At 34.4% G+C, this 27,029-nt stretch overlaps 1 protein-coding gene across 1 annotated transcript in view; it reads right to left on the bottom strand.

Moving 5' to 3' along the window:
- LOC128984351 (phosphofurin acidic cluster sorting protein 2) overlaps nucleotides 1–25,445 on the bottom strand; it is a 266,594-nt gene extending 241,149 nt beyond the window's left edge. Inside the window, exon 1 of the mRNA XM_054403662.1 lies at nucleotides 25,162–25,445. Coding sequence (XP_054259637.1) covers nucleotides 25,162–25,271 — 110 coding nt within the window. The 5' untranslated portion in view covers nucleotides 25,272–25,445. The remainder of the gene's footprint in view (nucleotides 1–25,161) is intronic.
- Between the last annotated feature and the right edge of the window lie 1,584 nt (nucleotides 25,446–27,029).

Below are 27,029 nucleotides of genomic sequence, written 5' to 3'. Positions count from 1 at the left end.
GCCTCAGAACAATTTTAGTTTATCTTTTTAGAAAAATATTTTTATTAAAAGATTTATAACTCGGGTTGTTAATACGTCACCAAGTTCTTTCTGGTCTAAAAAATAGAATTACAGAAAAAATAAGAATTATAGAATTATATATTTTTAGGTTATTTTTACGTTTTATACATTAAAGAAGCAAAACAAGTCTTATCTCTATTTCTGTCTGTCTGTCTTTCTGTCGGTCTGTAACACTCAAGATGGCATTTTACGTAATCTTCTCCATGAAAACGAGAGTACCTATCAAGATTCAAGTCTTTTAATGTATTCACTGCATTGGCGAGAGCGTCTTTAGCCATTAAAACATGGCCTCACTACTTTGTAAATACAATTACGGACGTTCAAAAATGCAGTTTTGTGCGATTTTTGTTAAGTTTTCGTTCAATTTTTATCACATAATCATCTATGAAATAACGAACAGCTGTTTGGATCAAGATTATTTTTTCTAGCTGTCACTGATATGTTTACAAATGTTGTTTACAAATACCGCAATCATTTCTGATCACGTTTTGAAAGCAAATCCCAAACAAAGTGAGATTAAAAACGTTTTTCTTACATAACAGATTTAATTAATCGCAAGAGCAATATTATAGTGTAACTGTAAATGAAATTAAATAACTAGGCATCATCCAGGTCAGGAACCAGAGATTCTTTGTGTATAAAACTGTTCTTGAGTTTTGATAACCAGAAAGAAGACCTTGAATCAATGTTGTATAGGGCTGGGACACTTAATGGTCGTCGCCAATAGCTTACAAACAAGGTTTTCACTCATTGACGGCGCTTGATTGTGTAAAGTGTAAAAGTAAAAAAATCACAACTGCAGTGGGTGATTGTAATAGAGGTATAGGCCTACGGATTATGCTAAACTCGCTTTTCCAATGTGTCACTTTCTGTTTCTACTCACAGTGTGATGCAATCGCCGGACAATATAGCCAATAGGCCCATAGCCCATCTCTTGGGTACGTACGCCTACCTATTTATTCATAACAACTTTTTCGATGACGATCCTTGATACCGGTACTTTTCCATGGAATACATGGCCTACCTACTTAAGAAATAAAGTTACAAATGTCCGAAAACCCAACATTGTGTGATTTTTGTCACATTCAACTGACTACTATAAGATCCCCGTGCGTAGAACGGGCACACAGCTAGTTTATATATATATTTATATACAGTATATATATATATGTGTCCATTAGCGCGATAACACGAGCAAAAATGATCCGATTTTGATGAAATTTGGTACAAATGTGTAAACCTACGTTTATTCGAACGAGTTCGCGAACCAGCATAATTGGACCATGGGAACGGGTGTTTATGGGGGGTTTTATGGGGTAAAAATAGGTTTTTCCCATTTTTGACCCTAAAAACAAAAAAATTTGCAATTTCTTTTCAAGAACCGTTTTGTAGAGCTTAAAAAAAGAAATAATTTAGTATACCTATTGAAGAGCTGTTGTTTGCCTAATGGTCACGGAGAAAATTAAAAAATAGTGTATTTTAAAATTCTGATGTTATTCTTATGGATAAAATTTAAACTGTTGTAGTTTACTTGTTTATAGATATATATGTTGATAAAATTTTGCAAATTTATTTATTTCATCCTATACTATTTTTTTTTACATATGGTCAAAAAAACACTTTTCACCTTCCCCGTAGCAGCAAACCTAAGCACTCGTTAAATCCAATGTTATTTAAATTGGCAATAAATGTGTCTTATTTATGGAAGTATTTTAGTAATAATGTAATCAGACAAGTTGAAATTCGCTTAGTCTGCAGGTTTGCTGCAGCGGGGGTATTATAGATATAGATTGAATAGGTGGCATCTTTTATTCTTTGGCTGGGTGAAGGTTGGTCAACCATTGCACTGTGTATCTGATCTGTCATCCCTACCACTCCACTCCACAACTAGCGTTTACCTACAGTACAGAGCAACAACAATAACAAACAGTCTGGTGTCACCAGACACCGCCTCGCGATTTTGCGAGGAAATAAAACAGCTTTGGAATGTTTATTTACTGTAAATAGCTTCAGTTTTTATAATGAAATAAATACATCAGCTAGCAGGTTTTCTATTTTTGAGTCAATATGCAGGCAAAATGGAGAGACAAAAATCTAAAGACTGGTGAGCTTGTCACGGACTAGATGGACTGTTCCGTCACAGAGCAATCAACTCCATTCTAGATTAGCTCCCACAAGTTTGTGACACTTAAGAAATTGTTGCAAATGGTGATCTACAGATAAGATTTTTTTTGTCCTAGGATGCTAGGCACTAGCCCGGAATTGTTTTTCACATTACTTCAGGCTAGACCTATGGGTTACGGCATTATCACTTAGATAAAATCCATTGGTGATTTGGCGGGATTTGAACCCGGGACCCCAGGAACCGGAGTCCCGCGCTCCAACCACTAGACCAGCTCGCTCCCCATTCTCTATGACTATGGTCAATGCTAATTTTAAATGTATTGGTTTTGCGGTAAATATAACAAAACGTTCTTCAACAGTCACGTCCCAAAAATCAAAATTGAAAAACTCATTTGCTATGGTACGTGTTAGTGGCAATATTAGACCAAACACTAGAGAAGGGCCTTTTGTGTATGTATTCTATGGTCAAGTTGATAACAGAATTGGAATTACACCCAACAGTTGCTACTGCCAAGTTTATTTTTATGATTCAAAAGAGAAAGATGTGGTGCTCATTGAGAGAAAATGAAAATTGCTATCCAAATCTCATATAAGAGTTGTACAACCTATTTCAACAATGAAATCCATACTTTCAAGCTTAAAAGTTCAACAACGTGAGAATGTGCAGATTCTGGGCGTATATTCTGTTGAGTGCAATTTAATATTTGCCACATGTCTGTTTTTAATGTTTTACTTCAATGATGAATACCAGATCGGTTAAATTGTTAAATGTGTTGTTAAAAACAATAATAGTCTAATCTATGTCTTCTTTGGTTGGTTGAATTAAAAGTGTTGAGTTTAATAATTCAGTTTGCCCTTTTATTTTAATGAGCTAGGTATTTTAATTTAGTGTCCAGGGAAACCACATATTTACAGGTTATGGGCCCAGGGCTGTTTAAATACGGAACTTGTTAATATTTTTTTACCTGGCTAATCAAATTGAGTTAATATGGCAACTGAACATGAAAAGTATCGAATACCATTGTTTGATGGAACCAATTTCAGCAATTGGAAATTTAGAATTGAAACTCTGTTGGAGGAATTAGAATTATTATCTTTTGTAAAGGAATCTTATGTTACCAAAGTTGAATTTCTGGATAAAGTCACGGATGAACAACGAGAGAGGAAGGAAGCAAGGTTGTTGGAATTAGCGAAACAAGATCGAAAGTGCAAGTCGCAAATTATACAGCGTATTGCCAACAGCCATTTGGAATATGCAAAAGACAAGGCAACTGCTTTTGAACAATGGCAATCTCTCTGCAACACATTTGAAAGGAAAGGAATAGCTAGCCAACTTCTACTAAGGAAGCAGTTACTAACAATGAAGTTTGATGCGAAGAATGACGTTTTAAATCGTCACTTTCTGAAATTTGACAAAGTCATAAGAGAGTTACGATCTACAGGAGCAACTGTCAAGGAATCTGACATTGTTTGTCACCTACTACTGACCATGCCCAAAGAATATGACATCGTTGTCACGGCCATAGAGACTATCAATGAAGGACTTATCTCTAAGCTTTGTGAAGGTTAGACTGCTGGAAGAAGAGACAAAGAGGAGGGGCGTTGGAAAAATTGAATTTGATTGTACATCACCACCTACTGCCTTCCAGTATCAACAAGGGAAAAAGAAAAATTTTCCAGGAAATCAAGGAACTTCTGGCAACTCATTCAATTTCACTTGTCACAGATGCGGAAAGTTTGGACACAAACGAGCTAACTGCAGAGTAAAATTACCACAAACACAGAACTACCACCTGGAAGGAAAGCTATCTCCAGTAAATGGGTTTTAAAATTGAAGAAAGACATGGACGGAAATATTGAACGATACAAGGCAAGACTTGTTATCAAAGGATGTTCACAAAGAAAGGGTTTTGACTATGAAGAAACATATGCTCCAGTGGTTCGTCTTGCAACAGTTAGGGTGTTGCTGGCTGTAGCAAATGAACGTGGATTAATTCTTGAACAATTAGACGTCAACAATGCTTTTCTTCATGGGGAGCTGAAGGAGGAAAATATGTCCATTCCTGAAGGAGTTGAAGGAACACCTGGCTCCATTTGCAAATTGCAAAAGGCGCTATATGGCTTGAAACAGGCACCATTAGCATGGAATCAAGCTATTCATTCGTTTCTCATTTCTTGAGAAAGATGTTAGGATTGTTTGTTTTGTTAATTGTGTAAAATGTAAAATTATTAAATTGAGGAGGGGTGTTGAGTGCAATTTAATATTTGCCATACGTCTGTTTTTAATGTTTTACTTCAATGATGAATACCAGATGGTTAAATTGTTAAATGTGTTGTTAAAAACAATAAGGGGCGGTTCACGAGCTCGGGACTTCATAGTCCGCAACCAGGCGTTGGTCCCGGACTATATAAGCGCCGACCAAAAAACGGGTTCACGAGTCAGAGCCTAATGATGTGAAAGCCGGGCCCAGTGTAGGTCGAGACCAAATCCGTAGCGGAGCCTAATAACAGAGATTCGCAGGGAATTTCTGTTGAGACGTTGGTATCAACCAGTAACAACAGTCTGGAAACACATGTGAAGCCACTGCTGTTGACATACGCACTTCCATACAATAGGATGATCGTGAAAAAGGGCTGAACCAAAACGTCCAAAACGATTATTTTTCTCGTATTTAATTGTCCCAATGCTCGCCTATGATAATCTAATTATTTTATTGATTTATAAATACAACAATCCACGTTTGTATGGAATCAGATAATGGAAGTCTTTAGTGAAATATATATTTTCTGTGTGCATTATTATAATTTAATTAAGATGCATGAAATAAAATAACCGGGTATTTATAACCGGATGAATTCCTATTTTGCATAAATGCCCGATAATTTAGGATGGTGATTTTTGGATAGGATAATTTTAACTAAACTTATTTAAATGGTACAATTATTGAAACTAAAATGTATTTAGAGGTACTGATTATTAGATATAAAAATCGTATGTGTGTGCTGGATTTAATCGAGGCTGTAACCTAAGAATATTCTTTCCGTAATTCTTACACTCTTTAATAATCTAACTTTAAAATGTTGAGAATAATATTCTGCAGTTAGCTCGTAATATTATTTATGTTAACAGCTATGGTTTTAAATTTACAAAAACGTCTTTAATTTACGTTTATATTTAGGAAAACATTGTTTTTTTTCCTTCGGGCATAGTTTTGAACTGAAAATTTGATTTGTTCTGCTTTCATTAAAAAAAAAAAAAAATAGCTACCATCCAAGCTTTACTAACATCCAATAAATCACCAGTTTCTCAATGAAGAGTGCCATCAGCCAAAAATATTAGTGCAACTAACATTTTTTTCAATTTAGAATACGGTAATGGATTTTGTTGTCGGGAAATCCGTGCCTTTGAGTGAACGCCTCAAATGACTCATTGACGGCATCTTTGGAACATTTTAATCTATCTTTAAATTCATCAAGTCATAAAAGGGTTTTAGTCATGATAACGAGCTGGTCCTATGAGAGGTAGTGGAGTGATCATGGTACATAATTGTTAACATAATACAGTATAGATATTTCATAGTCATATTCAATACACACGGCGACCAGTGAGTACAACGTACAACAAGACGGTGATACCACCGCGAACCGTACTCAACGACTGACGGTTTGCTTGATGTTTCCCACGGCAAAAAACTATTTCTGATAATTATGTTAGATAACGATGGTTTAACTGTGGCTGATTAGTTACCTATATTCTACGCATAATTTTGTCGTTAAAATTGTAATAACTTGGAGTTTATCAGTAAAATATCTTTGCTATGATACTACTTTGTTACGTGCATAATTTATGTGTCGTTTTAAGTTGTTTGATGATTTTTTTCATGTTTTATGAACCTTTTTACCATTTTTACATATTTTTTTAATACGGTGTTGTGTGTAATGAAATTGTTCGGAATTTAATGAGGAACCATATTTAAACATTAGTTTTTAACAAATAATAAAAATAAAGGAGCTAATTAGATAAAACCGGCATCATGTCACCTTAAACCTGCCTCCTACCAGGTCTGAGTTGGAGACCAAACACCATTGTTCTTTTGGGCCCGAACCATCTCATTTGGGCTCGGACTTGACTCGTGAACCCACCAGGACTAATGATCAGAAGCCGGGACTATCTGTAATTGGACTCGTGAACCCAACTTTTAAAACCGGGTTTTATCCCTGCACTAATTGTGTGCATCCTATCAGTTTGGTCCGCGGCTTATATAGTCTCGAGCTCGTGAACCCGATTTTTTAAGTCGCGGCCCAAATACCGGTTATTTCCGGATTCTGAGCTCGGACTACGATAGTCCCGAGCTCGTGAACCGCCCCTAATAGTCTAATCTATGTCTTCTTTAGTTGGTTGAATTAAAAGTGTTGAGTTTAATAATTCAGTTTGCCCTTTTATTTTAATGAGCTAGGTATTTTAATTTAGTGTCCACGGAAACCACATATTTACATATTCTGACAGACATCAAGATAAAAAGCCATTACAATTGACCAACTTTATATGATGCTGCTGCTATATTCAAAGCAGATTATGACTGACTAGATTTAGTAACCCAGAGTTTGTGGTATACCTAAAAATAAAGCACCTGAAGGGTTTGATAGAACCTCACTTTTCAGGATTGGATCTAATGGCATTAATTTACTTTTCCTACAGTCACCCGACAAAGTTGGCTTCCTTGTACTGTTTATAGTACAGAAAGCTGCTAATTGCTGCATATTTATACTTTGCCGTACGGTTTATACTTTGCCGTACGGTTTATACTTTGCCGCACATCAGGATTCCAACGAAACAACACAAAACAGCGTGGTTCCATTATGCACGTAATCCGTGTACGCTTGGAAATAGGTTGGCAACACTTAAAGATAATTATACTATGAGCAGCTGATTGACTATTAAAACTACGATTTAACCTGTCATTTCGTGTTTATAGTTTCGGTATTTCTGAACTTTCTGGACTTTTCTTTTAAACGTTTTTAAAACCTTCCTACGATCTTAATAAACAAGAAAATACCTTTTAACCATTTTTTTTAGGCGCGGAAACCACTCCAAATTACAAAAACATACGGAACTATATTCTCAAAACGCGGAGCACATTTCTTGCCGAGGAAAAATAGCGGAGTGATATGGACCGCGGGTACTACTTTCTCTAGGGCACCATTTGTGTTGCCAGCTGAACCTAAAAACGTGTTGCATAATGTTTGAAAGACTAATTATTTATATGCTTTATAGTGACTGTAGGAAAAATATAATGTGTAACACGAGTGAAAAAGGCCTTTGCTGCACTCGAGATCATTCCACACTCGCCTGCGGCTCGTGCGTAAGCATTGCTCTCGTGTGCAGCAAAGTGCCACTTTCACCACTAGTTACACAAATAACTATTCCCCTATGGGGAAAAGAGTTGGTTTAGACGGACACCTCAAATCGAAGAAAAAACCACTGCTCAACAAAATAAAGTGACCCAACTTCAATTTGCTTCACCTATATTTTTAGTAAGGCAACAATTATCTTACGCTCCCATGCTTTGTTGCAATATATATATTACAGACATGTTCACTGGAATTGAAGGAGAATGTTTAGCATTTATTAGAAGTAATCAATGAAAACTGAGAGCAGAAAAATGTAGGTGAAATAGAGATATTTAATCCTCCAAGTGTTATTTGTCGCTGCAGCGACTCACAAACACTGTTTACGGCGAAGGCTCTATGACTGACAAAATCGGATTGAACTGGATCGAGTTAGGTATTGTTTTATTTGACAGATTCAGAGCTTTCTCCGGAGGTCTGTCTCTAAGCGCTATTCATTTTAGTTCCGAAAATATTGTAGCAGACAGCTGACGTGCGTATTTGTAAACAGCTTAAGGTTAACCTCGGACCGATGACTGATGTATTTTATTACTTTATCATTGTTTTAGTATTAAATCAAAAGTAGTGATATACGTGGTGCATTATAAGAAGATTTAAGTGATTTTGAAGGGCTGGTTGATGATCCTGAAGAAGTAGGTAGTGATATTGATGTAAATTATCAGCCAGATTCCTAGCTATGCATAGTTAGGCTATGCATTCTTAGCTAAACGCCATGTACTGAAATCTGTTTTTTGCCCATAACTTATTTATTTGCAAATCTACTTCCTTATATTATTATATATTTGTAATCCTCATAAAATTTAGAACAAAGTGGCTATTTTCAAATATTTACAGGCCTATAATTTATACAATTTCATTGAGCGCAAACTTTTTTTTTTTTTGAAAATTTTCCAAAATATTTTTTTTTACCAAAAAAATTTTTTTGAAACAAATGTTCCTTATGTTCTATGTATAATATTGAAGCCCATGATTTTCCAAACAAAATGGTATATAGAACAGTATAATTAACATTGTTTTCAAGCTTCTAAGATCCGTTTTAATAAAACCTTGCAAATGAGCAAAAAAATGGCAGACATTAAGGCCAAAACAAGGGTCACTCGGAGGGTTAAAATTAATTTTTATCAAGTTATTTAATAACTTATAGAATTGTTCTACAATTACTCAAATTCAAGCTTCCTCAACGTTTATCATACTATGCGGCTAATTGAGCCGTGCGGGTTTTCTAGATTGATATATTTTGTTAAATAAGAAAACTGAATTGACACAGTAATATACTTCTTGAGCAATTCTTGAGAGAACCGATTTGCAAACTATGCAAACATAGAAAAGTAATAGAACGCCACCAAGTGGAAGAAATAGAGATGATGTTATTTAAAGAATTTATTATAATTACTAGCCTTTATAATAATAAAAAAAAACTAGGCTACAAGATGAAGATTCCTACAAACCATGAACGAGGATTATTTATAGTAGGAAACATGGACTTAATTTTGTGATCATTGCAGAGGAAAACCCTCTAAGGCTAAATTAAACTTGTACACCAAGGACATTTAATCTAAGTTTCCATAAAAGTCAAGTGATTTTAGAAGAATGTGACTACATCCAAGAAGCTTTTACTAAAAATGTCATTGAAGGATTCAATTATTATTCACAGTTAAGGGAAACAAATAAAAATCACCTAAACAACATCAGGCCTTATCTCTGCATTTTAATTAAATATAATTGACCTTATTAGAGCAACTAACCAAAAGAATGCAAATAAAATTGTGACAGACAGGTTATGCAGGAAGTACTAAAAGTAAGTCTTAAGTAATGTGAAAAATTGTAAACTCTATTTTAAAAAATGACTGAAATGTTTAAACATACTGGGGACAATGGCTGTATCACGCAGCTACATTATCAATACCTAACAAAGATAAACATGGGCAACCTTAAGCGGCTATCGGTAAGTCAGGAAACATTTGTAGAAAACGCTAAAAACCAGATCAACCTTTGAACAATTATAAAATATTTACAAGAAATGTTGATTATATCAAACTGTTATGTACAACCTGAGTATTTCCATTAGTTACATAATCTTTGAGTTGACTCTTTTAAACTAGGCTTACTCAGAAATTATGACTGTTATTCGTTTTGAAATATCTCCTGTTGCAATTGCTCGAATTCGAGCAACTTGTACACTAATTAAAATAAGTAAAATTTCATTAAAAGATGCTACATCAACAAGAAACAAGTTTTAAGAAACGGGTTCAAAGTCAGGTTAAGATTGTGCAATAGTGTTCCAGATCCAATCTTTTGAAAAATAAACATTTTGGAAGTCTTTTAATGTATTATTTAAGAACAATTTCTGATTTAATACTGATTCTATTTTGGCATGTATTGATTCTACTAATAAGAGCCATGATATCAAAAATATCTATTGGAGCAATACTAAATAATACCAATAAATCTTAAACTATATTTATGAAAAGACTATTACTAAAAAATGTTTAATTAATCAAATTTTAATAATTTTTTGCGATTTAGGTGGTATTATTTCAATTTAGATGGACCATATTCGATAAATCCTATGTTTGGAAATAATTTACAAGTTGAAGGAATGTGGCAAGACGCCATGTTATGTGTGTGTACAGCCAAACATTGTTGCCAAATATAAAGCATGCCAACTTATTAAACATCCCGTTTAAAAATTTCATTTTTAAAGAGTTAAAAAGCATACAAAAATTTTTAAATTTTCAATATTTACCTTAATTGTTATGTTTAAATTAAAATAAATGATCTGTTTGGCCCACTCTTCACTCGAGAATTTGTTTGTAAAATTAATTAAAAATGCACAGGATGGCTAGTGAAACCACATTGAAAAATTCCCTGACTTTTCCCTGACAATTCCATGATTTTTTTAAACTTTCCCTGATCGACAAATTCAAAATTACAATTTTAATACTAACTAATTCTTCAAAAGGACTAATCTTTATCTGACAGATAGCTTATGTTTGTTTACATGAAAAAATACATACAATCTATAGATACAGGCTAGCTTATATTCAAACTTTGCAACTTGCCTTAATAAAATTTAACTGAATTTGATAAGATGATACGCAGTTTATAACAAAATTTAATTTGTACAAAAACACAAAATTTATTTGTACAGACATATTTCTTAGTTTTCACTTAACCCACACGACATATGTACTCTCACCAGATCAACCTTTCCTAACAATTATTATAATTATTTTAAACATTTTAAAATTTTCACTGGCTTATGACAAAATTTCCTGACTTTTCCAGATATTTAATATTCCCTGACATTTCCAGGTTTTCCAGGTCACTAGCCACCCTGATGCAGCTGTAAAAACTTTGATTAATCTGTTAACTGACGTACTTGATACAATCATTGAGATACCTTCCATAGATCAAATATCTGATTGCATAAAGAAGGCATGAACCTTTTTCCATATGAAGAGAGGTCCAAAGGCCACTAAAACGGTTTAGGTACTTTGTTCATAAAGTAAAAAAAATCAAAGATACATATTTCTTAAAGAAAGAAAATTGAAAGTTACACAAACTAGTGGCTTGTAGGTAGGGACATAAGTCCCCAAACAGCTCAAATGTAAAACTAATTATTGTAATATTTAAACAAACTCAGAATCAAATTACAGTAGACTCCCTCTTATCCGGACACTTTTAACCGGACATCAGTTTAACCGGACTGCACTCGGCGGAAATTACATCTCTTTAACCGTAGAATTTTTATCAGCACATCGGTTTAACTGGACTAGATCGGCAGGAAGTGGGCGAACTTACTGAAACGACTGTTCTCGTGGGAAAGATTTGAGACCAGTGATCATGTCCCTAAACGATATTCTCTTAAATTTAAGTACTGTATACAGTATGCATTTAAACGGTCCGTTTAAACAAGTTTTTGGAGACATCGGTTTAACCGGAAAACCTTTTATTCGGACTGGCCTCAGTCCCGAGAAGTCCGGAAAAGAGGGAGTCTACTGTATCTATGTGTCAGGATAGATATCCCAGTACAACATAATCTTTTGTGTAAAAAACAGGTTGTCTTTGTTTGCTTTTGTTGAAGTTATTTTCAATGTATAGTTTGAATGACTCCAGAGGTTTAACTCTGCTAAAGGCAGCAAACATGTTTGTGAATAAATATTGGTTTACTAAGGTAGTTTTGGTCTTTTGGTTGATGATGATGATAAAAGGTTTCCCTGATTGAAATACTGGAAATTGTCTTTGTCAAATATGAAAAGGCAAATAAAGGTGTGTTGAGATAAGTTTAGTTCTTCGTCAAAACCGCTAAATTAGCACCCAGACCCAATTATTATTTCTAGGTTCATGCTCCTTTTGTAAAGGTTTAACAAAATTATTGTAAAGTACAGGCATCATATTGACCAAACTTAACAAAACATTAATAAAATTACTATTAGCCTAGTGTAAGTTTATGTGGTGGTAATCCTCTTAAAGGTGCGATTGACTTTACATATTATTAAAAAAAGGGCCTAATCAACACCCGATTACTAACTATTTTGCGACTGGTTAGTGTTCCATTACCCAGTTATCGAAGCCAATCACGAAATTACTTTTCATCAACATCATATTTTTGGTTAGTTTTAAGAGACGGGAACAACCTCTAGGTTTTACTGTTACATATGGATGCTCCATTTACCACCGTCCATGCTAGGCTATAACTTCTTTTGCTTGGAACAACAGGCAGTACCTGTATTTTCATGTTAAACGTTAAATACACACATTTGAAAAGATTCACAGTAAAATTATTTATTTCAAAATTCTATAACGTAACTAAAAAGTCTTAATTATTATAGGTAACGTTAACCCAGGACTAACCAGTGTTCTGGATATAGTACATTGCAGAATTGACTGGTAAATAAGTCTTCCAAATGTTAATACTGCGTACTAGCAAATCACGATCAGCTGTATTGAAGTAAACAAAAATCAGCAGTAAATGGCTTCTAATGCTATTCTTATGGAGAACATTTTACGTTATATATAATTTAATGTTACAATTTTTGGAATTTCACTATTTTTCCCGCCGTCGCGGGATCGAGACCTTTAACTTGAGCCCTCTCCCGTTGTTCTACGACTTCCCAGTCACCCACAATTTAGACGCAAAGAATCGGCTTATGTAATTAATATGTTAACTAGTGGCTTGTGGGGACATTAGTCCCTAAAATGCTCTAATGTAAATCAAATTATTTTAACATTCAAACAAACTTTATAGTCCAATTATCTATGTGTCAGGATACATAAACCAGTACAACATATCTCTTGTACAAGAAACAATTTGTTGTTTGTCTTTGTTTGCTTTTGTTCCATGATGTTATTTTAAATAAGTAATAGCGATGACTCCAGAGGTTACACCCTGCTAAAGGTAGCAAACATGTTTGTGAATTAATATTGGTTTACTAAGGTAGCTTTGGTCTTTTGGTTAGTGATAAAAAGGCTTCCCAGATTGAAATATTGGAAATTGTCTTCGTCAAATATGAGAAGGCAAATAAAAGTGTGTTGAGATAAGCTTAGCTCTTGGTCAAAACCGCTAAATTAGCAACCCGACCCAGTTATTAATTCCAAGTTCATACTCCTTTTGTAAAGGGTTAGCAAAATTAGAGTGAATCTTATTGACCAAACTTAACCCTAGATTTGTTTCTTATATAGTATACAGTGCATTGTAGAATTTAAACATCTTTGCCACCAAGACTAATATTCGAATATATACTAGGTTACGTACCTTGGTCCGTCTTCAGTCTTATTTTAGTCAATGGATGACTAGTTTCGGGTACAAAGACCCATTGTCAAATCCTTTTCAAAACATCATGTAGTAGCTAGTCAAAAATCCGACGGAAGTCTTCATCATTATATAAATACAGGTTGACACATAAAGTTTATTATTTAAAAAACACAAGTTACGAAACATATAAAACGATTGATAAATGTGGCCGGCCTATCAATCGTTTTATATGTTTCGTAACTTGTGTTTTTTAAATAATAAACTTTATGTGTCAACCTGTATTTATATAATGATGAAGACTTCCGTCGGATTTTGGCTAGCTTCTACATGATGTTTTGAAAAAGGATTTGACAATGGGTCTTTGTACCCGAAACTAGTCATCCATTGACTAAAATAAGACTGAAGACAGACCAAGGTACGTAACCTATTATATATTGTAGAATTGACCTGGCAAATGAGTAATCAGAATGTAATATTGCTTACTGGCTTAAATGATAAATCAAGATTAGCTGTACCTATTGAAGTAAATAAAAATCAGCAGTAAATGACTTCTAATGCTATTCTTATGGAGAACATTTTATTTTATGTATAATTTTGTGTTAAAATTTGGGGAATTTCACTATTTCTCCCGCCGTCACGGGATCGAGACCTTTAATTTGAGCCCTCTCCCGTCATTCTACAACTTCACAGTCGCTCACAATTTTGACGCAAAGAATCGGCTTATGTAATTAATATATACTAGTGGCTTGTAGGGACATAAGTCCCTAAAAAGCTCAAATGGAAAAGAAATTATCGTAATATTAACGAATTCAGAATCAAATTATCTATGTGTCAGGATAGATATCCCAGTACAACATATCTTTTGTGTAAAAAAACAGTTTGTCTTTGTTTGCTTTTGTTGATGTTATTTTCAATAAAGAATTTGAATGATTCCTGCAGCAAACATGTTTATGAATAAATATTAGTTTATTAAGGTAGCTTTTGGTTTTTTAGTTAATGTTGATAAAAAGGCTTCCCCTATTGAAATACAGGATTTTAAATTGTCTTCTATAAATAGGAAAAGGCAAAAAATAGTGTGTTGAAATAAACTTAGTTCTTGGTCAAACCGCTAAATTAGCATTCCTACCCTACCCAGTTATTATTCCTAAGTCTATGCTCATTTTGTAAAGGTTTAACAAAATTAGTCTTAAGTAAAGGCATCCCATTGACAGAACTTAACCCTAAATTTGTTTCTGATCAACATTTAAAAACAACCACTATTAGCCTAGTTTAAGTATATGTGGTGGTAATCCTCCTAAAGGTGTGATTGATTTACATATTCTACCAAAAAAGGGTCTAATCAACGTCTAATTACTAACTATTTTGCGACTGGTTAGGGTTCCATTACCCAGTTATCGAAACTAATCACGACATAAATATTTTTGGTTAGTTTTAAGAAACGGAAATTACCTCTATGTTCTGCTGTTATATATATAGGTTCTCCCTTTACTACCGCGCATGCTAGGCTATATTATTTGAACCTTTTTTGCTTGGAGCTACTTAATGAACAAATACCTGTACGAACCTACTTCATCTTTATTCCCAACTTGTTTTCTAAGAGTAAACGTTGAGGTTATTCCACTTCATACAAAATATTAATTAAACACTACAATAAATCTCAAATATAAATGTTAGTAAATTTATAAAAAAGTGTGGAATAAATCTTTAACATATGTTTTGAAATCAAAACAAAAAGAAGATCTTCATTTAATCTGGAATTGTTTCATTAATCTTGAAAACAATTTATTTCAACTTTGCCATAACTGAAAAGTCTTGATTATTATGGGTAACGTTATCCCTTTGTATAGTTGGTTTTATATAGTATACATTACATTGCAGAATTGACTGGCAAATGAGTAATCCAAATACAATATTGCTTAGTTTCTTAATGATAAATCACAATCAGCTGTATTGTAGTAAACACAAATCAGCAGTAAATTGCTTCTAATGCTATTCTTATGGAGAACATTTTACGTTATATCTAATTTTCTGGCAACTTTATGGGAATTTCACTATTTTTCCCGCCGTCACGGGGTCGAGACCTTTAATTTGAGCCCCCTCCCATCGTTCTACGACTTCCCAGTCGCCCACAATTTTGCCGCAAAGAATCGGCTTACGTAATTAATATATACATAGATAGATTACACACACTATAAGATGTGTAGTGTCAAATAGAAGTAATAGTACTGTAGCCAAGCACACAACCCTTTAGAAGTTTATGGTTTTCTAAAACAGCTTAACCTAGAAATATTTTCATCTTAATAAATAATAAACAATACCCCGCTGCAGCAAACCTGCCGACTAAGCGAATTTCCATTTGTCTCAATTAATTTTTTAATTAAATCTATAAAAAAAAATAGGTTTAAGTCAACTGTTGTAGTTTGCTTGTTTAATATTTTGATCAAATTTGGAAAATACATTAATTTCTTACTATTTATAATTTGAAACTGTTATTATTTCAAAACTTGTATTATAAAAAAAAATAGTTTTTTTTTGTACAATAATTCTTCCTATTAGCCCGCCTTGACCCCTTCTTTTTCCCTTCAATTTGCTCCACTTCCCAAATAACCCCTATAATTTTCTTGATTTTCAATTCAGAGTCTACACATCACAGTTGTGAGTTTAAACTTGTTTTTATTGAATCAAATAAAATGTTATTGGTTATTTTACCTAATAAACAGAGTTACTATTCAACATAGAATTATTACTTTATATGTTTTCAATTAAAATCACAATCCAAGTAAATAAAAAAATGATGAATCGGTGTTGTTAGACCAACTTCTAATGAAAATAGTACACGAGGCCATTACAGTACATCAGTTTGAAATTAAATGCTATGGTAGCCTACTTGTAAAAGTGATTACAACAGATGTGTTTATCTTTAACTATGTTTGAGCGATGACAGTGACAGACTGTAATGTGATTGACACAAGATTAATACTGTAGGATGATTCATTAACGGTGTAACCATTACACGACTTACAGAACTGTAAAGTTAAAACAATTACTTTGTAACTAAATACAAGCTAAGCAACCCAGTTAAAAATGTGAATATAACAGGAACAGGAAATCTTATATGTGTGGTTCAAGCTATGGTTAATGTAGAGAAAATGGCAAAAACATAGCTGATGAAACTAAACAGTTTTACAAATAAATGTTGAAACTTAATACTTTTTAATACTTATCAATGAAACGGCGACCATAAAAAGTAGGTATTTTAAGCCAAGTATGAATGGAGATGAGTGTAGGATGAGTGAACACTCATCTTGTAGTCTTGTTAGTGACTAAGGCCAACTTATTCCTTAAACACAGCTGTTAATTAATAGCCCCTACAGCTAATGGCAACTAAGGGATCTACAGTTTATAGTGGAATCCGAACCACATTTTAGCCTTGGTATATATGAATTGGTCTAATTATGAGGATATTACTGCGGATAGTTGTACAATATATAGTACTCACCCGTGCGGACATTAATCCACACTTAGAGTATCGCATCCACAGTGCATGCCTATAAATATCCACAATTCATGACCTTCTAGTAGCTGGATTACAGGACGACGCCACCCATCCCAGTCTAACTTAACCTTTAACTAACTTATATCCAAAAAATACTCTCTTGTTAATTTACTAACTTAAGCTTAAAATAGGGACCATAACAAAGAGATAAATACAGCTGGGTAGCGAGTGGTTGAAGAGCTTGCGGAATGTCTGACAATCAAAGGGTCATCAGTTCTAAGAAAATTCAGTAGCTTTTTGGTGGTTCCAAACTAGGTCCAGCTGTCTGTGATCATTGGATTAAAAATGCTGGCAAAGAAACAGCTGCTCTTAGTCAGTAACAGAGCTACATATATCATCTCGCTTCATTTTACAGGGTGGTTCTAAAATAAAGAAACAACTTTCATCATCTAATGCAGCTCCGTTTTCATGACACGGAGAACGAATTTTTCATAAAGGGAATATACTATATGCCCTAGGTCTCATGGTAAGACCTGAACCCGACCCAGCCGAATTACTTTTTTTTGTTTTTAGGTCCCTAGAGGCCAAAAACACCATCTTGCATTTGTAGATTTTTTATTAATATTTACTTTATTTATTATTACTATTAATTTTTCAACTCCCTATTTTTTATATTGTATGTGCATGTGTGTGTGTGTGTGTCTGTATTCACCGAATAGTGGCATCCTTCACAGGCACACGGCCGTACTGTGGCACCTTCAAAAATTGCGGCACCTTTTTCAGGGTGCCACAACTAATTCGATCATTTTTTGGGTTTTCCAGCATTATTACGTCGCTTAAACACCAGATGCCACAATTGAGTATTTTTGAACTCGTTGATGTGAGTTTAAGTAGCGCAGGTACACGCCGAATTGTGGAACACGAAACTATACCGGTAGCTAGCGCGCCTTGCGCCGTCCGCTGGAACTATAACTTCCCTAATGCTATGTTGCCAATTCTCGTGCCAGCCTACACTCTAAATAGTGGCACCATGCCGCAATTCAGTATATATCAACAGTGTGTGTACAGGATGCCACTTAATGAGTTGTAGTACTTGAGCAGTGTGTAGAACAGTGCAACAAGCAACTAATAAACTAATAATACTGTACTGCCACGTACTATAAAACAATTTAAGTACCATAAATAATATACTTTTGCTCCGAGTGGTGAACAATGTTTTACATTACAAATATTTTGTGTAGTAAATAATTATTTAAATTGATTTTATGACACCATTAAAAAAATTATTTTTGTTTACAAACATAAATTGGTAACGTAGTTATTTTGTATCAATTGAATTTTTACATTGAAACAATAACAATGTTTTAGGTTAGAACACTATATAAGTTGTCCAATGCTGCAATTTTTTATCTTAAAAACAATTTCGTGCTGATACATCTATTTTATTAACATTCTAGTCATGTTGACAAAATATTTTACAATTAGGCCTACATTTCTGAATCACTCAGTAAAGGTAGATTTCGATGCATCATTGCTGAAAGTTATGTTTTGCCTCTCACTCTCAGAGTATTCCAAAGACATCTAATGTTTCAATCCATGCTCAAATGTTGTATGAGGTAAACATATAACCGAATCAATTAAAGTACTTAAATTAAAATACATATTATTATCAACACGCATAAACTAGTTCAGATTATATATCATCTCACAATCATATTTTTGCATACTACTGTGGTGTTTTAACCAGTCCCCACTAACAAAAGCATAAAATGAAAGGTCCTAAAGACGTTAACATTGAGTCATAACAAGAGTAGTTTATTTATTTATTTTTTTCTATACAGCAAACACCATTTTACATATCACATTGCAATTATATACAGATGGCCAAAAAAGATGACGTAATAATACATGCGTTTGACCATTACAGCTATCTTATCTCCATTACAGTTTTTAAAGTTGTAAGCTAACCGTGATACTGTAAATAATTTGATATTGTTTGATATTATACAATCGTTTTACAATTTTGTCAATCTATCTGTTACTTTAAATACAAATTTATTTTTATTATTCAATGTTTTGTTTTGTAGAACCTTTAGTATTCTCAACTTTATTAATAATAAACCTATTTCAACATACAATATCAATTTTAGGAAATTCCTAGAATGGTTGGAAATATATTGGCATCCGTGAGGTTTGTGTAATGTTTTTTTAAAAACACAATGTTATATTTAACTTCACTTATTATTTATTGAATATGTTTCTACTTCTTGAAATTCTCAGTTAACTGGGAGGCGGAGCAAAAAAGGTTTAAATACAGTAGTCAATGCTATTACTGAATTTGATACGATACATATTGTTACTAATATATGAAATAGAGAAAAACGTTACCTTAAAAATACAAAATTTCCCAATTTATATCCAGACCTTTTTAAAAAGCTTAAAAAACAAATAATTTAGTATATCAAAGTGTTTTTGTACAGTTATTGGTAACAGGACAAATTCAAAAATTGTAAATTTAAAATTCCCATGTTATTCTTATAAAGAATAGGTATTGTAAAATGTTGTAGTTTGCTTGTTTATGGATATATTTTGATCAAACTTGGCAAATCTATTTAAACAATTACAAAACTATTTGGATCATGAACGGTACTCTAGTTTTCTCAAGGTAGGACACGTGAATTGGAATTTTGGCGTTACAGACACAATGACAGAAACAATCAAACAAACGTACAGATATTGACATAAGACTCGTTTCGGCTTTCTTATTATATAACACGTAGAAATAACCAAACACTTCATGAATCTACGCAATGTACAGACAAAACAGTAAAGACTTTCCATCGTAAAAAATAGTATATTTCGTACCTAGGGCCGAAAGCGAGGTTTTGCCGACTCGAGATCGGGTTTTAAGTTCGAGACGAATTACAGAATGTGAAACGATCAAGAGCTGCAAACCCATTTTGGCTCGTGGTACGAACGCTATTTTTCACCCAAGTATGTTTTGCAATATAACGTCCCTCTTATTTATCTGAAATATTTTGAGGAATCAGCAAAATCAAAAATAACAATAAATAGTTGTCTAGGCAGCTGTGACAAAAAACAAGTCTATTGCAATGCCATGGATACAGCTTGTGCATTTAATATACATTAATCTTTTAAGTAAATAAGCGAACAAGTGATTTTGCGGCCCTAGGGATGTAAACGCCTGCTCGGCCCCTATATGACGATGACAGCTGGCATGGTCAGAAATACATAACTTTCAGCCACCAATTAACGTATGTAAAACAGCTAAAACATCATAGTGTGGTGAAAAATTCGTTACACATACTTTTCCATTACCTACCATGAATTAATACTATGCATACAGAAAAAACGGAGTTACTCTTATTGCGTATTTTAAGGTAAATTTCTTGTATACTCCCAAGAAAATGATAATTTACCCAGCACATTAAGGCCTTTAATCCAAGTATCTAAGTTTGTAAACCATACATATAATGTGACGATAAAATATCAACAACATAGCATGTAGTTTTATGTAATCCTCACGACATTTCATTTGGTCCATTGACTTTAAATCCAATAATTGTCAAAATTATTGGAGCTTGGAAAAAACTGCATGTAAAAAAATCGTTACACTAATAAAAGACGACGTGAGGAGCGCGAGCAATGAGCTACAGCGGCTAGGGCATAGCCACATGAATACAGAACGGAATGAAGGAACTAGAACGGAGAACTGGCAACAGCGCACGCGAGAAGTGGGGGGGGCGAACACACCGCTCAAGCGCTACAACGCATTAGTGGCATCCTGTCCACACACTGTTGATATATACCGATTTGTGGCAAGGTGCCACAATTAAAAACTGGAATGTCAGATGTTAAAATGGAGTGTTCATTAAAAATATCGATGCACACATGTTTCTACCACCTTCCTTCATCCACTGGTGGCCGCAGTTTGAAAGATGCCACAATTAGGTGTTTGCGAGTATGCGGTAAAACCCCGTATGTGTGTCCCATTAGCACGATATTTCCAAGCAAAAATGATTCTATTTTGATTAAATTTGATATAAACCTAAAGATATTCAAAAGATTTCGCGAACTAGCATGATCGGACTGTGATTGCACCAGGTTTTTTTTTTTTGCATCAAATTTTTACATTACATGGGAAGTCTATACCTTAGAATTCTTAAGTAGGCTACTTTAAAGACTAACATACTCTAAGTTGCAAACGCCTTTTAATGAAATTGTTTTCTTGATAAACCTTATGTAAGACAATCCCCCGCCAGAGCAAACCTGCAGACTAAGCGAATTTCCATTTGACTGAATTGATTTTAAATTATATCTATTTAAATAACATTCGTTTTAACGAGTACCTAGGTTTTCTGCTACAGGGAGGCTAATAAAAGTGTGTAATTTTCTTAAGTAAAATATTAGTAGCTTAGTATAAAATAAATAAATTTGCCAAGGGGTTGAACAAAATATTTCCATAAAAAAGCAAACTACAACATTTTACAATACTAGATAACCTGTTGCTCGAAATCGAGCAAAACTGCAACTTGTAATAAAATAATGAAGAACAAAAAACATAAACAGCAAAACATCAATCATAGAGTCACCCTAAAGTAATTCCTATGACTGATTATAGAAATGTGAGAAATATTATGTTGGAAAAATATAAAATAAAAGTAATATACGGTACAAGGTACAATATTTAAATATAGATCCGTTCCCATACTGCTTTGGTTCTCTTATGTACTGTAGGCAGGTGCCCTCTATGAGAACGTAGATATCAACCACACACAGTAAAGTGAGCTTTTCAGACCTAATCTAGCAAGCATTGTTAAATTAATTTTACGATATGTTCTGTTTTAGGCGTGTTTAAATTAGGTTTAAATCTCCGGTTGGGAACATAAGAGTGGATTTAACGACGTATCTAGAACGGATTCAGGTTAAACACCATTAGTTTTTGAAAATAAAAAAAAACAAAGATTTATTTAGTCAGGTGTTGTTCTGTTTTCAGCTTTAAAATAGCTGCGACATCTATACAGGTAGCATCATTGTAGCGATGGAAGTCACTTCTTTTGTCTCTTACTTTGCACATATAAGAATCTAACTTGACTCCTCGGAGCTCTCGTCCCTACAAATTTATGCCACAGTTTTAAAAGATTGGGCAAATGGGTTGGCATTGTGACACTATATCCCTCATATTTTGTCATTGAATTTTTTGTTTGGATTGTTTTACATGCGCTGGTGCGTATTCAGGATCATGAAATTGTTGGATCTTGAAATTGTAGATCCCCTGTGTGACCCTCTCGTCAAATTTCCATAAGTTCCTGAGGTGAATTCCGCAAAAAAGGTAAACAAACCTTTAATTTATGGCAACAAAGAGTAAAAACTGAACTGTCTCGGCTTGTCTTTTCTTGCTTAAAACGTAAGCCACCACAATGTAAAAATTTACCGTTCATTTGTCCGAGATTGGATGTATCACCACGGCGGTACAACCACTCTGTATCCGTCAAATTGAGAGGTTGATGCAAGCGGTCATGTTTGCATTCCCTCCAGTCACTCACAGTTCTTTGTCTTACTGGTGTCATTTAATTTGAAATTTAAATAAAATACTAAAGTTAACCAATCAACAGAAAACATGGTAATGTAATGGGTAATTGCACTGTGAATAATCACTTTCAAACATTCACTTCAAAACACCGAACTGTAACCAAAACTACATGATAATTCAGTAGAATACGATGTAAGATAAATAAATTCAACTATTACAAACAATTTGTTGTCAGGTCTTGCTAGGAAACTCTTGATTTATGAACCAGACTTAGTCAACAGATGTTTAAATAAAAATTTAAAATTCCGGCTTTGCTCTTGAAGTAATAAGTCCTGCAGTCTGTGGTTAAACTTAAAAACTATTTCAAACTACGTCCATATGTTTATTAATAAACAAAGGGAATTGTGTTTGACAGTTTGATCTACTGGCAACAGATAGCGCCGCCGTTCCCAAACTTTAGCCCTTAACTGTACTTAAGTGATGCCCTTTCTTAATATTCTGAGACGACAACCAATTTTAATATGTAACCTTTCATATACCTTTTAATAACGCAACCTTTCAAATATGTAAACAAAAACTCGCTTCACGTAGGTAATATTTTTAAGAAGTTTTCTTACATGCCGGGATATAAAATAAACAGGAATATTGGTATGAAACAAAAAGAAAAACATAGCATAGACAAGGGGGTTTAAATCTTAAATGCAATGATGGAGATGATTGTGATAAAGAATATATTGGACAAACTAATAGGTCTTTCAAACAAAGTTTTAAGGAGCATAACGCCCGAAACCAAAAAAAATCCCACGTCCAAAGTTGCCCAACATCTGAAAGAACATCCTTCCCACAATATAAGTTTTGATAAATCGCTAAATGTGCTAAAAGCCTGTTATAACGCTCAAAGGTCGAAAATATGGGAGGAGTATTTTATTTTCAAAAATGTCACTTCAATGGGTAGACATAGCTTATTAAATGTTAAAGAAGACTTTTCTGATAAAGTTACCTATCGTATGTACAGTAGACTAGAGGGGGAAGAGGTTACCACGGGTAACACAACAGCTGATTAAGACAAGATAGGCCTAAGGGAGGAATGACCAGTAGGCCTACAACCTTGTGCGGTATCGCGTGTCTTCTCCCGCTCGCTTGATGTACAGTAGCCTACAAGTGTGACCATGGTCGTAAAACTGTATATACATATGTGTTTCGTGAACTGTACGGTTATGTTAATATGTTTTATAAATTGTGACAACCACTTCTGTGGGCAATGTTGAGACCTGTGACAGCAACTGAAGATGCATTGTAATTAATGCGAAACGCGTCTCGCAGGAGATAAGAATTTTGGACACCTTAGGCTAACAAAAAGGTAAAATATTGATAAAATTTTCTCATTACTGTCTACGGTTATTGACACAGTGGAAAGTTCCCTACAACTTAGCTCTCTTTAGAAAACTCGCCACAATCAAGGGGCTTGCAGCTGAGACGGGGTTTTGCCCATATGCCCGCACCACCACATTTCATTCCTGATCTACAGAACGATGTTGTGCATGTGAATTCGTTGATTGTAGAGTTTTCAGCTTATTCTGCTTTTAAGAAAGTGCTCGGTCAACTTAAACATATTATATCTGGACACTCATCGTTTACAAATGTCTCCAACTCATTTATTTTACTCAACAACCCTCTTAGGCCTATATTTTAGTGCAGGAACTTAAGGCTTGTGTACCTACGAGGACCCCACCCTCTTTTGAGATAGGTTCTCCGGGACTTCGGGTGGTGTTTGTGCTTCCCCTAAAAAAATGCTCATTGACCAAAACACTCTTGGTAGAGGATCTATGTGCTTGAAAAGAACTGACTCTATAATTAAATTAGTAGGGAATTGTATTGGGAATGGATTTTTCTGTGTATTTAAGGAGGGGGTAGCAAGAGGGGGGTAGGTGATTGGGGGTTGTATTCCAGGTGGAATTGTTAGGGAAGTAAATATTAGTTCGGCTAGGGCTACTTTTCCTTTCATGTTGAGATGTTTAACCCATGTTTGGTGAACTGGTGGCGGGATAGAGATGCAATGATACAAAGGAGACATGTTGGTAGTAATTTGACAGGGATACAAGTTCATTAGCCTATTTAAGTTACTCCGTCCCCAACAGGGTTCATAGAAGGAAAGTCTTATCTAGGTGGTACGCCAACAAGAATAATCTTAGAATTTAACACAATTTTTAAGAAAGAATCTAGGCCTAGCACCGGCAAAAAACTGTTACAGCAGCGAACGTGATAAGTTACTGTAAGTTAGCTATGGATTTTGGATAGGCTACCAACAACACATAGCCCTTCCCTATTCTATAATGGTTTGTTAATTTTTGTAACAATTATTTCACTGTGTTTTTACATGTGTGACTAAACTGGCGGCTGCACTTTACTTGACGTCCTACACTCATTCGATTGTTTTTCGATTCAATATTTTCATTCGATATATCGTTTGGTTAGTTAGGTTAGGTTAACCTTACCTAACTAACCAAACGATATATCGAATGAAGCAATCGATTAATCGATATATCGATCGATATTTTCATTCGAATGAGTGTAGGACGTCAAGAAAAGTGCAGCCAAAGTAAGGCCAGGCGAAGTTGAGCTAGGTCCTACCTAGCTGTCAAAAGACGGGAGTGGGCTAGATAGGCCTAGGCCAGACCAAGATCATTTATTTGAATAGGCCCCAATCATAAATTAAAATCTACAAAATTAAACATTGATTTGATGAGAAAAGTAAAATACCTTGGAATGCAGTTTGGAGGTGTCCTATCTACTTCCCATGTTGCAAATAACTTCATGGGCACAGGTCTCAACCCCGCAACGGGAGGAGGCTTTGAAGCCTTTTCCGCCATGTTTACGTACGTATCCAGGAAGGGCCTATCCTATCTTCTCGTCGAGGTTCCTCGTCCGTCGCTCCTCGCTCGCGGTCGCGGTACGCGGTGGGTCTGCTCTGCTCCTGCTGTCTGCTCTATCAATCTGACAGTCTGGTCTGGTCTTTACTTTGGTCTGACAATGACAATGACTGATACCATGGTGGAGACTGATAGCCTACTACTGACTTGACTTGACTTTGACTGACATGAACACAGAACAGAACTGAAAACTGAACTGTCGGTACTGAGACTGACTGACTAGTGACCAGGCACACGGGAGGGACTATGGCTAACATGTCTTGTAGTGTCAGCGTTCGCCGCTAGAACCGCTAAGTTGAACAAATTTAAATTAATTTTTTTTAATTTTTAGTTATAAAATAAACTTGTTGATTATAAAATAATTTGTTTAGCTATAAAATACATTTTAAAATGTTTAATTAAAAATTAAACTGTCATAACCTAACCTAACCAACCAAACTAGCTGATAATATAACAAATATATAAGATACAAATCAAATGAATGTTAACTTATAATTTTTAATTATAAAATTAATTTTGAAATTTAGTATTATAAAATTAAACTGTCATAACCTAACCTAACCAATCAAACTTGCTGATAATATAAAAAAGATATGAGATAAAATTGAATAAAGGTTTACTATTTAAGAAAAGGTGATGTTCATAAATAAAATTTAAATGCATCAAATTCTAACAAAAGATGTACAGTTAAGAAGTATTCGCATTCTAAGCAAAATATTTGACAAAAAGTTAGTGTCACCGGCTTGTTTCGAACCGGAGATGACCTCCTGGGGCCCATTTCATAATAAACTACAAGTTACAACTTGTAACTTGTAATGTCCATAAGATTTGCATTGGGTGATCAGCTGATTTACTAATAATATTAGTTTGTACTTTATTATGAAATGGGCCCCAGGGGCCCATAATAAAGTACAAACTAATATTATTAGTAAATCAGCTGATCACCCAATGCAAATCTAATGGAAATTACATGTTACAAGTTGTAACTTGTAGTTTATTATGAAATGGGCCCCTGAACACCAGTCCAAAACGCTATCAACTATGCCACGAACGCCGCTGGATAAACATCGTCTCCAGTATGATAATATTTTTGTTGGGCATCACTCACCTTATTGAAGTCATGAGAACGTAGTCCTTGTCATGTCACAATCATACACAGTTCATTGCACATAAAAATATACAAAAATAAAAATAAATCCAAATTTAAAATACTTTTCTAGGACCAAATAGTTTTTTTGGTAGGTCGCAATCGATTGCGTGAGAAGAGGAATAACCTTGAAAACGCCGCACGTTGATTTTGGTGCGGCGAAACGTCGGTGTTGAGAACTTTTGTCTGATATTTTAAATTTGGATTTATCTTTATTTTTATTTTTGTATATTTTTATGTGCAATGAACTGTGTATGATTGTGACATGACAAGGACTACGTTCTCGTGACTTCAATAAGGTGAGTGGTGCCCAACAAAAAAATATTATCATACTGAAGTATTGACCTCACCTAATATACCATGTCGTTTAGGAATAAAACATCGTCTCGTTACGGTAATCGTGTTGCCTCAAGAGAAGACATTATCCACTAGAGATATGACGTCACCACACCTTTAGCCATAGTCCCTCCCTTATACCCATCTAGACTAGCGGCTAGAGATGTGCAAAAACAACAGCAGTTGTCAGAAACAGTTACTCGACGTTCTGTACC

This window comes from Macrosteles quadrilineatus, unplaced genomic scaffold, assembly GCF_028750875.1.
Source record: "Macrosteles quadrilineatus isolate MER2022 unplaced genomic scaffold, UCM_ALF_1.0 Scaffold_1__1_contigs__length_201487025, whole genome shotgun sequence".
Taxonomy (NCBI): domain Eukaryota; kingdom Metazoa; phylum Arthropoda; class Insecta; order Hemiptera; family Cicadellidae; genus Macrosteles; species Macrosteles quadrilineatus.
The sequence above is the reverse complement of the archived record's forward strand: the minus strand, read 5'-3'. Positions and strand labels throughout refer to the sequence as shown.